The sequence below is a fragment of the Magnolia sinica genome, chromosome 17 (assembly GCF_029962835.1).
Source record: "Magnolia sinica isolate HGM2019 chromosome 17, MsV1, whole genome shotgun sequence".
Taxonomy (NCBI): Eukaryota; Viridiplantae; Streptophyta; class Magnoliopsida; order Magnoliales; family Magnoliaceae; genus Magnolia; species Magnolia sinica.
This window is the reverse complement of record NC_080589.1, coordinates 3081525-3096011: the sequence shown is the minus strand read 5'-3', so window position 1 is coordinate 3096011 and position 14487 is coordinate 3081525. Positions and strand designations below refer to the sequence as shown.

Here is a 14487-nt window from a genome sequence, read left to right as displayed (position 1 = left end):
TAAATTTTGGAGAGATTCCTTCTCCAGTGAGACAGTGGGAGAGGGGTCAGCCTTGCACTTGTTCTGTGTTCCTGCCTTGTTCTATGTTCCTGCCTTGTGGAGTAGGGAACTTGTCGAAACCATGTAAATCTTTAGTGCCTCATCTCTTGTTATTCTTCCGCACCTTTCATTTTAGGTTTTTTATATCACATCAAATGTGCGTGTTTTTTTTTTTTTTTTTTTACGACAACAATTCCGTCATTTGCAACTAAGCTGATCTCTATTTCCAAGCAGCCTTATTTCCTAAACATTCATCAGCATTTTGAACATCTCAATTTTTAGATACCCAAACTACTGAAGGCATATCTCTGTGACTGATGAGAAGAAAAGCAAGCAAGAAGGACACTCGTTTAGAAGTGGAAGGTGTATACAAACAGGATTTATACAGCCTCAAACGCCACTGGAGATGCTTTCAACTGCGCTAAATTCCACCCATTCTAGAAAGACCATCATTTGGAGATTCAGACCATATCTTTCTGCTTCTGTCTTTTTTTATAGCTGGAAATAGCATTGCCCAGTTAAAAACTAAAATCAATGCTAGAAATCAGAAATCAAGTTTCTCCTTCTCTGGTGCCCTTGATATTTTCAAAGAGAACTGATCATCTACTGCAGCACCACAAGTGTTTGTGTTTCCGTCACTTGCACAGGACATTCATACCATTATTGCGGTCGGCTCCACATTCATACCTTCTCGCCAATCAGGGTGATCCTTGCTGGGTTGCAACTGTATATTGAGTCAAGACCACCGCTTGTCCATTAATTCCAACACCCACGCACACCCATCTGATGAGTGAACCGGCCTGATTTTTATTTTCCAGTAATCTTCATGGTGGGGCTTACTGTGCCGTTGGCTGTAAGTGGATCACTCGATCATTTTCAAGACCCTGCTATTATGATTTAGCTTTGATGATATGAAACCAATGTTTAACTTCGGCATTTGTTACTGCTAAAATCTTTTGCGACTTGAAAAAAAAGAAAAAATAGAAACTGTTAGGGCCCGTTCGGACACACTCTCTTACGGGTGTGCTTGACATGTAAATGCCGTTTTTCACATTGTGAATGCACTTTCAAAAACCCCATCTGATTGCCCACTCATCAAATAGGCACCAGAAAACTATGTGCTATTATAGTTTGATTGGTTTTGTAAATACGGAAGTGGTCATAGTGAGAAATCGTGTTCGGCTGGAAATAACTTGGGAGATATTCAAATTTTGAGGTTTTTCTTGGGATATTATCGGGAAAATCTTGCCAAAATAAATTTATTTAAGAATATTTCATGTAATTAATTAATTTAAGACTTAAATATCTATATTTAACAAAATCCTTAGTAGTTTTTTGCTATTTTTATCCATTACATGATAAAAATGGCGGCATTTTGAAAATCTTGTGATAATGTGGTTTAATTCTGTTTTGGGAATAATGCTTTTCAAAATCAAGGGGATATTCGGTGCACTGGTTGGCAGGTAAAACCCTTTCATGGAAAACCCTCTTGAGAGTCGCATCCAAATGGGCTGAAAATCTTGCATACCAAGGTCACATCCCTTGCTGACCGATAAGTTAATTGTAACCCACAGAAACCTCTAACATCTATTGATAACAGGATAAGCCTTGGTTGGATCCTTACTCTTGCTCCGGTGGTAGACTCTCAGGAGTTTCAACACCAGGTCAAGGGTTGAGTATCCATACATGTATGGTGAAATCCCACTACGGCGTGAGTGTGTGGGGGTGTGTGTGCATGTGTTTAAAAAAATAAGAAGGATAAACCATGGTCAAGGTGGGTCGCATGCATTGGTTTACCTGACCATCAAACAACCTGGCCCATCCCCACTGGGGCCTACACTGCTAAATCCGGAACGGACAAGGAAGCTTTTAGAATGATCAAGAACACTAACAAGCATGACCATGCACAAGGTGCCTACGTGTAGTTGAGGTGTTTCGAGTTAGCGATGGATATCCGTTTTTACCAATATCCAACTTGATTCGGATATGGGATTCTTCTTTTTTACCAATTCGAAAATTTTACCTGATCGGGCAACTTTTAGGCTGGTTCAATCACTTAAAAAAGAGTGCATCTTTATAATAAATTTTTAAAAAGGTTGAATGGATAGAATCAGCTAACTTAAAAGGTGTTTGGCCATCATGCATCATCAAGACCTTCCGTGTCAAACTGCATACCAATCCCATATCATTGAAGTTCTTCGCCCCATTTTGGATGGAGCCCTTGAATCACATTGATAGAATGATTCTAACCATCCGGCCAGTGGCCACCAAATTCTACGGCTGAAAGGTATGTTGTAGATACGAATGGAAATGGATATTCAGATATAGGATTTCTTTCCGCATTCAAATTTTTTTTAAAAAAAAAACCTGACTACGGATGTTATCAGGTCTGATCCATATCAAACCCGTTAACAGCCCAAGTGGAGTTGAGACCTCTAACACTATCCATGTTCCATGCAGTAATAGCCCTCCAATCAGGCAGTTGAAATTTTCAAACAGAGTTTTAGGTCATCGCACCTATGGTGAGGCCAGCCAAATGAACCACCAAGAGGCGCCCCAAATTGACTAACAAAGCAAGACTCGGGAAAAAAATGTTTTTAGTTGTGCATGTTGTAACCAAATCAAAAGCTAAAAATGCAAAAACATGAAGCCAAAGACACATTCAATCACCACCACATCACTAACTTCAATTGTAAAATTTTGTATTAAACCCTACTTAACTGGTTTGAAATCCAACTAAAAAAGGGTTTTTAGTCAATTGCCACTCCAAGAAATCAAGGGAGGTAACATCTCAATTAGCAATAATCCAACATCGCATAATTAGGAAATTCATTTGCGAGTACATAGAATGGAAATCAGCATTCAGATTTTGAGAGAAATGAGAAATTCAAACCAAAGAAAATGGGAATGGAAAGCAACCCAACCCCCCTTGGAAAAAAAAAAAAAAACAAATTTCTGGATTATTCAGAGGCTACATGAACAAATACCATGGGAGTTTTGCATTTAGATTAAACTAAGAAATCAAAGGGGAACAACCATCTCTTTCGCAACACTAAAAACATGATCTGAAATAATATTTTATCTATTTGGGGCCAGCTTTGAATTCCAATGTCACTGAAAGCAACAAATCTCTATGCCTGCAATAAGAGAGGACAACAGAGAAATAAACGGATCAAATGCATGTCTCGAAATTTCAAACATGAAATAAGCATATGCCTGTAGAATGGTGCTACCCTCTGCAAACGTTATGATGCAGCATGTGTAAACATGTGGCCTGTTTATCAGCACCAGTGTGCCCTTGCCCAAAAACTGGGCCACAAATGTGGACCAGCGGTCAATTTATTTCAGCCATGTTTCTTGATACATGTGTGGCACACACATGATGATCACAGCCTGATTGTTAGGCCATGGCATATGATGGCCCCACTGGATACAACCAGGATCTACAGTTGGCACATGTCAGGAGAGTAGGTGCTGATACAAGACCTTGCTGGCAATGTTGTTGGAGAGCCAGTCCAATCCCTCATACAACCCTTCACCGGAAGTGGCACATGTGCTCTGGATATACCTGAATGAAATAACTGATACAATTAGCATCTTAAGAGAATGAGAATGAGAATGAGACAACATAGATGAGGAATAGATAAACCGAAACACTACCAATGGCGTTGGCGGAGGGAGTGAAGGCCAAGTTTATCGGTAATCTCAGCAGCATTCATGGCATTGGGAAGATCTTGCTTGTTTGCAAAAACAAGAAGTACTGCATCTCTCAGCTCATCCTGTCAACCAGACAAAAGTTATACGAACCCTGATAACATTTGCATTGATAAAGAAGCTGAGTTTAGTTGTTTCAGGTGTCATAGGCTCACAGCAAAGGTAGCATAAGTAGGGATTGTATGTAGATGGGGCTTGATTTTTCTCTGGCCAGGCTCTATTCCATGCATGGTTTTACTTTTCCAAAAAAAGAAAAAGCAAAAAAAAAGAAAGATCCATGCATGGTTTAGAGATAGGTTTTGGCTTATTGTATAGTTCACCACTGATATGGGGTTGTATTGGTTCATGGACAATAATAAAATGTATTAGGCATCACATACCAGCATCAGATGTTACTTTAAAACCTTGATTCCATGATAAGATAGTTGTCATAGCATAATGAAAGTAGTAAATCTCAAAGCTTTACCTCATTCAACATCCTGTGCAGCTCATCCCTGGCCTCAACAACACGATCTCGGTCATTACTGTCAACCACAAAGATAAGCCCTTGTGTGTTTTGGAAGTAATGTCTCCACAGAGGTCGGATCTGATATTGCCCATACAGAAGTGAAAAACTTTAATAAAATTGCTAACCTGATGCTTTCCGACTTCAATTAAGTTCAATGAATGCAAATGCTCAAGAGCATAGAATAGAGGAAAACCAAAAAACAAACAAACTCGGCCATGGCCATGGAAATTACTTTCGATCATGACCAGTCCCGCAAAGTAAAGATATTACTAATCAACTAAAGATAACCAAAAGGCTTGTGTTTCAATTGACTAGTAAGCAACAAGGAGCATGATATGCAAATGCAAGTCAATGATGACAGGATAGAGTCATAACATTGACGATCTGGACAGTTAACTGAAACTGATGAATACTTTTTTCTTCAAATTTGATTCGGGTTATAGCAGTTTGCAGATTGGATATGTGAATCATTGACCTGTGGAGAATTTCAATAACATGAACGTCCAAATTCAATGCATTGTAAGTAACTTTAATATCTAAATAAATGAAAACAGGATGCATCAAACATGGATGGTTAAGCTACATCTTAGTTGTCCTGATTGTTGCCATAATTTTTCAACATTCTCTGGTGCTTATAAAAGTCCTAAGATATCAAGATATGGGATATACATACCAAATGCAGTTTAATTTCATTCTTACTGCTGCATGGACATGAATACCTCCAAAGATATCAAGATATGGGATATATAAACCAAATGCAGCTTAATTTCATTCTTACTGCATGGACATGAATACCTCCAAAGATATCAAGATATGGGATATATATACCAAATGCAGTTTAATTTCATTCTTACTGCATGGACATGAATACCTCCAAAGATGGCTAGATTTTTTTTTTTTAGTTAGCAATAAATGAAATTTCTTTATGTGCTCATGTAATAACTGCAACGGCCTCCATACCTTGTCCTGACCACCAACATCCCACACGGTGAAGCTAATGTTTTTATATTCCACAGTCTCCACATTAAATCCTGACCAAGTAGTACACAAAAACCCATATTCAGTTAGATTCATCGGTTGAGATAGAGGTAAGTACAATCTGCTAAGCATGCATATGAAGACAGAACAGTACCAGCCAACATTCTGATTTTTTTTTTTTAGCTAGAGCTAAAAGGCAAGGGCTCATATAGGGTACCAATCAGTCATGCATACTGCATACAAAAGATGATTGACATAGCAACATGTTGAAGAAACAGTGTGGCTTGCTCAAAAAAGGAAAAAGTCATGGAGAGAGTACATTAGAGTCTGCGAAGAAGCTAAAAGTCCATATTTTAGAAAACAAATACAAATCACTTAAGAAAATGTAGGTGTTATGAATCACTAGGTTTTAATTTACTAGTACGTAAAACATACCAATGGTAGGAATGGTGGTGACGATCTCTCCCAACTTGAGCTTGTACAGAATAGTGGTCTTACCCGCAGCATCAAGACCCACCATAAGAATACGCATCTCTTTCTTGGCAAAAAGCCGACTGAAAAGCTTCGTGAAAGACAGCCCCATCTTTGTATCTGATCAAACAGATACAAATAAATTCAGAATATTAAATGCTGATGAGTGCATGTGTTGGATACAGTAGCATACATGCAAACCTCATAAGATGGTAGAATGCATGTGCACATGGTATAATTATCATATTAGCTTTGTCAACTGGGATCAAGCACATCTAGAAAATAAATAAAGAAACCAAATAACACTTGTACTTAAAAGAAAAGCTAACCACAGATCCAATCTAACCAAAAAAAAAAAAAAACCCTTCTCAACCAATTAGCTGCAAGAAGCCAAGCATAAGGAAGTTTATTCAGATTTCGGCCATGAACTTCAACATCATTTAATGTTGTTTCCTTCATAAAGAACATAAGATCTCTCTCCTTCTATAAAGATGAAAATTTCCTATAATAGACATATTTTTGTAACATATAAATATAAAAGAAAGGAAATTAGAAACAAGCTAAAAAGGAAATTGGGTCTTGTGCACACGTGTGGAACATGCACGTGTGGAATGTTGCGGGATTGCATCACAAAACCAGTACATATTGCTGGTTTGGAGAATATTTAAATACTTGATTTCAACAAATGGTTTAGAAAAGTAAAGACAAAAAAATCTGCATTTTCAGCAGCCCCCTATTTCACTAAAGACTAATCAGATACTAGTTGTTCCTGCACATGCAAAATCAACACTCAGCACCAAAAAAAAAAAGAAGAAAGAGACAGTGTCTCACAGGATATATATATATATATATATATATATATATATATATAATAAAGACTTTAAAAAATCCTATCACCAGCATACCTAAGAACATCTGTCTAAAAAGAACCAAACAGAGTCCAATATCTAACTTCATGGGCATACATCTAACATTGAAAATGATAACTTCCATCAATCAAAATGCAGGAAGACAGCAGGTATAAAATGCATCCTATGGCAGACATCAATTTCCACGCGTACGATAATCAGATCAGCACATCACAGCAACATCTCTTCCATAGAAAAACAAAGTAAATGAAACAGATGGGAAATTCGGCAGTATAGGCACAAAGAACAATGTGAAATCTCATCCCTTCGGCTGAAATCAATTTCCATCCATCAAAAGTACAAATTAATCAACAAACACATGGAATTCAACCGCGTGAGACAGATAACCCTTTCCAGAACTAAATCGAGGATGAAATTCAACATCAGATACTTCAATCCGGCAATCAAATCACAATTTCAACAAATCGAAATACAATCAGATCATTCCGCCAAGAATTACAACCAAACAACAACAAAACGATAGCATACACCTGAATCCATCACAAATTCTACCTCGTTTCCACAAATCTAACAAGAAAACACATGATCAAGCACGAAATCGAACCATCTCACTTTAAAAACCAATGAAAAACATTAGATCGGAGCGACAGAACCGATCCTGAGGCTCAGAAATCCTAAAAAACAAAAAGAAAAACCTAAATTTAATAGATCAGAGAAGAGAAAGGGGGGGGGGGGGGGGAATGAAATTGCTTACGTTTAAGAGAGAGAGAGCGATTTGCAGATCTCGAGCTGTCCTCGATTCCAAAAGAACGAAATCTAGATTTTATAAGAGACGGAATTGACGGCAGACGTAACAGCCGTTAACTCTCCGTTAGTATATTGGCGTTAATTCCACGCTAGGCTTCCAAGATCTCAACTTGCGGATTCCCGACATAGAACCTTCTTTTTCTGCGAAATGACGAAAATGCCATTTAAGTTGTAATTATGAGAAGGCATTTGCATATCATGCATGCATGGTTCAGGGAAACGTCTTAATTTGAACAAAATCTACTCCGTCCATCAGGTAAATAGACCGTATTTTGGTCTTGATCCCAATAATCAGAATGATTTAATTTCCAGGTGGGCCACCACATAAAATTATACCTAAAAACTTCTAAATTAAAGTGATATGGCTCACCTGAGCTTTGTAATATGTGATTGTTGGGTAGTTATTTCTGGGTGGGGTAAGGATGAGGATTGCCTGCCAACCCCTGACATGGAAAGCTAGGTGGGGTCCACCGTAATGATGGTAAGAAATTCACTTGCTAATACCTTTTGCCCAGTCATGTCAGACCAGCAAAAAATGTGTCTGATTCAAAACTCAAGTGAGCCGCCTGACGGTAAAAGGTAGGAATGGAACCTACCATGCCCTGGTAAATAAGAGGAATTGAAAGGCCATCTGCTGGGACTCGGTTTGTTTTTACTACGTGTAGTGTGTGGTCCGTTCAAAATCAATATAGCAGCCTGATTCAAACCAAACAACTTTAGCCCCAAGTATTAACATAATTAGATGCGTCCAATATAAATGTATTTAACTAGAAATTAAGAAGAAGATACTCAACCACTTATGAAATATTTATAATGAATAGGTGATCGTGGAAGGATAAAGTTCTTTTTCTAAGAATGAGTTACTCTTTGCCTTTTATAATAAATAACCTTTCAACATACTAATGTAATTAAACAAAAGAAAAAGCTTATAATTAATTTTTAAGAACAATTATAAAAATGTATTTCTTAAAAGAACTACCGATATTGGATAAAGATCAAGTTTAATATATTAGTGTAAAACTAGATTACAACTAAGGATTATGTTTACGGGATTATCATTACTTCTAGGATGGACTGAGATAAAATTGATATATTTGATTTGGTTAAATTGGTGTGAGACAATGTCTTGCTTGGTTAATTTCTTCTGTTATTTATAAAATTTTCCTATTGCTCTTCTCTAGGCGCTTCTCTCCTTCAATTCATCAGTTATGATAGTTGAAGAGGCTCTCTCTAGATCATTTTGTTTAATATGTTTCTTTGACTATTTCTCTTTTGCTTAACTGCTTTTCACTTTTGATTGACTCTTATTTTGCTTTTGAACACCTCATGACCACATTTTTCCTTTTGATCGCAACTTGTTGGATGCTTCTCTGTCACTTAATTTTCTTTTTAAATACATCTCCATAATTTTGTCTTATCATCCTGTCAACTACGATTTTATAAAAAAATACTTCAAACATTCTTAAAGATTTTTAACATATTATATTTTTCCCTTACTATAAGACGTGTTCATTTCTGATTAGCTACTTTAGGAACAGTCGAAAATTGAATACAATATCATCATTGAAATAATATCAACCACAAAAGTTTTGAATTAGGTTAATGTTTTTATTTTTTCAATTAGTCTCACTCGAAATGACCTTCTAAACCATTCAAATGATATATGAACATTACAGTAGACCTTAGGAAGGTTTCAATAGTAGGCATTTTTCTCCCACCTTTCTTTGTCGTGTGGCCTACTTAAGCCTAGGCTAGCGCCAATGAACGAATGCTAAGAAGAAAGCCTCTTAATCTGCCTTATTTTCTAGCCATGTCCTAACATGAACCAACAAAAGGGATGAACATGGTGGATTTATCACAAACATCCTGGTAGGCCCACCTTTGCAATCCATCTCCAAGAGGCAAATTCAATGAATGGATGAGATGGCCCCATATGGGAAAATAACAAGGGCGAATAATCCCAACTTTTTCCTGGTGTGTAACCACCCGAGTTCTCAACGGTCACTACTTTTGGTGCCAAGGTGAGCACAAGGCAACATACCTGATGGACACTGTAAATCTCACAAGAAGTGTTACTCACAGCTGATGTATGTGTTGTATTCATAAAAAATAGTGGTGATTGAACGCTTGTAGGCAACAAAAGTTTTGAATCAAGCTGTATTTTGACAGGGTTCATGCATTAAATTGAGTTGAAAAAAAATAAAAATGAATGGAACACATTAATATACAACATATACATCAAGACAGGTCTTACGTTGTTCAGGGCATGAGGGGATGTGAATCCCCTTAGAACCCCTTGTATGTTTGGCACCATCAAGTAATTTGGAAGTTTCAAATTTAGGGAGTTCCAAAGCCCGTCAAAGGAGTTTTAAATTTAAGGTGAAAGTTTAGATTATATTTAAAATCCTTACAATAATTGTATGTGTAACATGTGTGCCAATAAGTTATTGGGCACATGATCTATTGATGATATCCCAAAACAATCAGATTATTAATGGTATCACTATATTTTAATATGATGTTCTCCGTTACATTGTACATGTAAATTAACAGTTAAAAATCATTGGTTAGTCACCACCCAAGGCTTGGAATTTCTTCATTTTTAAGTAAGTTATATTTCAACCGGCTTATTACAATTATTGTGTTAGACATTATATATGTATATTAATTAAAGATATTAAATTTGATTTAGTAATTAAATTCAAACTCCTGTATTAAATTATACATAGTTACTTTTTTATTATTGAGGATTCTGAATTTCAAATTTGGGGTGTTTGGTGCATAGCATTGGGAAGGATTATGTCGGATGGGATTCAAAAAATGTATTTATTACACATGGTAGGGATTGTCCCCGGTTGCCATGAGATAAGCTTAATTCTATTTCCCATTTGTAATACGGTGGTACATTGAATGGATATATCCGCCATCATTTGAAACTATTGAGAATAACACGTGGTATATCTAAACCGTTCATTTGTTTTGTAACCTCATTTTATGGCATGGGCCTGAAAATGAGGCAAATCCAAAACCTAAAAATGAGGTAGATCCAAAACTTATGTGGCCCCAAGGAAGTTTTTAACGATAAGTATTCAATCCCCGCTGCTTTCTATGGTGGGGTCCACTTGAGCTTTAGATCTACCTGATTTTTTAGCCCATGCTGTAAAATGATCTCGAAAAATGGGTGGATGGTGTGGATATAGCCCACACATCATGGTGGGACCTACACAACTTGCTAACATTGAGTGGAATTGGCATGGGACCAATGCAATTCCATCTAATCTAATTCCAAGCTTTTCCATTCTTTACAAACATTGAGTTAGCACATGACCAAATGCAATTCCATCTAATAACATGCACCAAACGCCCCCTCACTGATGTAACGATTACATGCTGTCTTTTTAAATGACAAAAATACCCTTAACGGCCGAAACTGAGAAAATCCCTCTTTTCCTGTAAAAATGGGATAGACGAACTCGAAGTTGACCCACGTGGTAGAAATTTGGTCCGTTCATCGGGTGGGACACCCAACAAGTAATAAATGATTTCAAGATGTTGTGGCCCACAGTTAAAATTAAAACTACCAAAGGTCCAATTTCAACAAAAAGGTATCAACGTATCGGAGGGTCCCTAGATTTAGTTGGTTTTAATTTGAGGTGAGGTATGCCACGTGCACAATTCTGATTGCATGCGTATCAAGTGCCTTACTCTAAGTATCATGTAACTATACGTAGGATGCACGATGCCCGTGACAAATCCACTCCGTCCATCAGTTTTGGACGGCCACACTAGGGCAGGAGTTTAAAAATATGGCAGATCCAATACTCAGGTGGGCCACACCACATGGAATTAGAACGGAAACGTCCACCGTTTAAACGTTCCTAGGACCGACCATGATGTTCTCATGCAATCCAAACTTTTCACAGGGTTAGTACCACTCAAATAAACAGTAGGTACAAATATTATCCTCACACAAAACATCTATGGCCCCACAAAGTTTCCAATGGTAGGCATTCAATCCCCGCTATTTCGTGTGGTGTGGCCCACCTGAGTTTTCAATCTTCCTGATTCTTGGAATCCTATCCTATTGTATCTTGCTAAACAGATGGACGGAGTAGATTTGTCACGGCCATCCTGTTGGGACTTGGGAGTTGCACACTTATAACATTCTGTTGGATCAGACATTCTGTGGACCCACTCCTGATGTGTATATACAATCCAAACCGTGCATCTGGTGAGACCCCTCGTGTTGATCCTCCATCCCATTTATTATTCGGATTTAAAACTCAGGTGGGATACACCATAGAGAAAATATGTAGTCGCACCTAAAACTTGTATATCTACTAGTGGTGGGCCACCTAAATTATATAAAGTTTCAATGCAATCTCTTTATACAAGTTAGGTGGGTGGCATATAAACTCCACGGTGAGCAAGGCATACAATTTTGATGATATTAATGGTGGGATTTCCCATTTCAACGGTTACCCTGTGTGTAGCCCACACCAGTTTTAATCGGCCTGATTTTTAGTCTCTGGTCAAAAGACTCAAAACATAAGGTGGCGCACCTAATGAATGTTGTAGATCTCATCCAACTAAAGTTCTCCATCCACTCGGGAGGATAATAATGCTTTTTTCTTGTTCTTTTCTTTTTTTAAAAAATAAAATAAAATTGGGCAGGTGTAGATCAATCAAGCTTCTTCCTGTCAAAACCTCGAGGGCCTGTTTGCATGGTCGAAAAATGAAAGGCTTTTTACGTCAATATAACTAAGGTTTTGTGAGAGCTTGTAAATAGCACCACTTTCAAATCTTTTTTTTTTTTTTTACATCTAAAATATCTTTTTTATTTATTTGAAATGAAAATGCCTCTTAACAACATTTTCAAATTTCTACACGAGTGTCCTCATTTATTACAACCATCCAGCTAACTTTTTTTCCACCATTGTACTTTATTTGGTCTCTCATACTTTTAGACTAATCTTTAACAATAGTTCTTAATTTTTTACTACTCTCTCTCCCACCTCAAAAAAATTACTCTTCAACAATCTTTCTCACTAATCTCTCCAGCAATAACTCCTTTTTAGGAAAATGATTTTTTTAAAAAAAAAAAAAATTGAAACAAATAGAAAGTAAAAAAAAAAAACGATAACAAAACTTTTTTTTTAGAAGATGAATTCTTTTATTTCTGTAAATATTTTGCTTAAATGGATGTGCTTAAAAGAAACTACCGTAAAGAGACAAGAAATATTAAAAACTTAAGACATTTTACAAATGGATAGATGAGATAAATTTCTTACAAACAATAAGATCATTTGGTAATGGTTCATTAATATTTTGAACAAGCATGGACTCTATTTTGAATGTCTAATTTAAATAGGCAGTAGATACAACTTTCTTGCATGTTCATCAAGAGATCTACAAGGCCAATCACGATGTTCGTGTAGACCGATTAAACTTTGTCAATCCATTTCGTTTTCAAAATTATGTTAGGATAAGAGCTCAAAATAAGCAAAATCCAAGGCTCAAGGGGGCGATACCACCAAAAACAGCCATTGAAGCCACACCATCAAAGCCTTCTTAAGGCTCACAAAAGTTTTGAATCAAGCCTATTATTATTTACATTTTCCCTCCATCCTAGTGGGAATCATCTTATGAACTGTTTTAATGACATCTATGAACATCACCTTCAGCCCAATAAGGTTTCAATGTAGGTGTTTCTATATCCATAATTTCTTATGGTGTGGTCTACTTGGGTCCTAGATTTGACTTATTTTTCATTAGGGTAGTCAATGACCAAGCTCAGGCCTAACAAAATAAAAAATTTAAATAGGCTCCTCCCGTAAGGCTTAGCTCAAACCGTTTATAATTCGGGCCAAAGACAGCTCCAAACCTGACCTAAAATTTGGGTTCTCATTCTAACATGATATAGTAAAATTGAGAGATGTAGCATAATTTCAACATGACATCATTGGCCCACATAGCTTTGGGTCATCATAATTCTAATGGGCATATCCTCCATTACACTTTATCAAAGTATCAAGGTCTTTCCTTTTTCTTGGTTTAAGAATCAGAAGGCATTGGCCGTGACTTGACTTTTGCTGACATGGATTGAATGACTTCCTGTGGATGAGATTCGCGCTGTCTATTAGGTTTGCCATTCTGTATTCGGTCATCAGTAATTAAGATAGGTACCCCACCAATAAAATCATTTAAATTATGTATGGTCCACTTAGTACATATGAACCATCCAATCTATTCAAGCTACGCCCCCACGTAGATGAAGGGATGCCTAGAAAATCGGGCATACCATGACTCAAGTGGACCCACACAAAATTATGAATGGATCGGATCTCTAACACAATGAATGGACCGAATCTCTGATCAGTGTGGTGTACGTACAGTGGGCCCTACATGATTAATGATTGGAAGTCTGACAAGGGTAGTGTAAATAGGAAAAGGATTCGGTGCTCTGTGGACCCCAACATGATGTATGTGTCTCATCCATGGCTTACATTCATTTTTCAAGATAATTTTATGGTATGAAACCAAAACTTAGGTAAATCAAAATCTCAAGTGGGTCACACTGTTGATTGAACTAATACAGCTACTGTTAAAAACTTATTAGAGTTACGGAAGTTTTGGATCAAGCTGATATTTAGTTTTTTACTTCATTCATATGACCTAATCTATTGGTTGGATGTAAAGTAAACATTAAAGTAGGCCTAAGAGGTTTTTGATTGTAGACGTTCAATAAATACTGTTTTCCCATAGTGTAGTCCACTTGAGATTTTGATTTTCTTATTTATGAGATAAATTATTAAAATGATATATAAAAATGGACGGACTGTGTAGATAAAACACATGGATCATGGATCATGGTGGGCCACACAGCACCAACCACTAGCCAAACCGCCCACACAGCACCGACCACTAGCCAAACCGCGTCCGTGTAAATATGGCAGTTCCAACACGTGTGAAGTGTAATATTCCTATCTATTCATTTCGTACTGCAACTAAATTCAAATTGGAATCTGTGTTGATTTCAAGTGGGCGGCATTTCTGTCCCTTTATAACAGTGAGGGCATTTTCGCCATTTCACTTACACAA

General features: G+C 37.0%; 1 protein-coding gene across 2 annotated transcripts in view; it reads right to left on the bottom strand.

Moving 5' to 3' along the window:
- Nucleotides 1–3015: 3015 nt before the first annotated feature.
- The window catches only part of LOC131230345 (ADP-ribosylation factor), a 56912-nt gene continuing 45440 nt past the window's right edge, over nt 3016–14487 (bottom strand). The window contains exons 1-7 of one of the 2 annotated variants that reach the window (XM_058226217.1): nt 7334–7476; nt 5675–5830; nt 5222–5292; nt 4220–4339; nt 3700–3818; nt 3526–3607; nt 3016–3176 (exon numbers count right to left, since the gene is read on the bottom strand). In XM_058226217.1, the coding sequence (XP_058082200.1) occupies nt 3171–3176; nt 3526–3607; nt 3700–3818; nt 4220–4339; nt 5222–5292; nt 5675–5822 (546 nt within the window). In that variant the 5' untranslated portion in view covers nt 5823–5830; nt 7334–7476 and the 3' untranslated portion in view covers nt 3016–3170. Of the gene's footprint in view, nt 3177–3525; nt 3608–3699; nt 3819–4219; nt 4340–5221; nt 5293–5674; nt 5831–7333; nt 7477–14487 lie in introns of those variants that run through there. The other variant, XM_058226218.1, reaches the window with a different exon arrangement.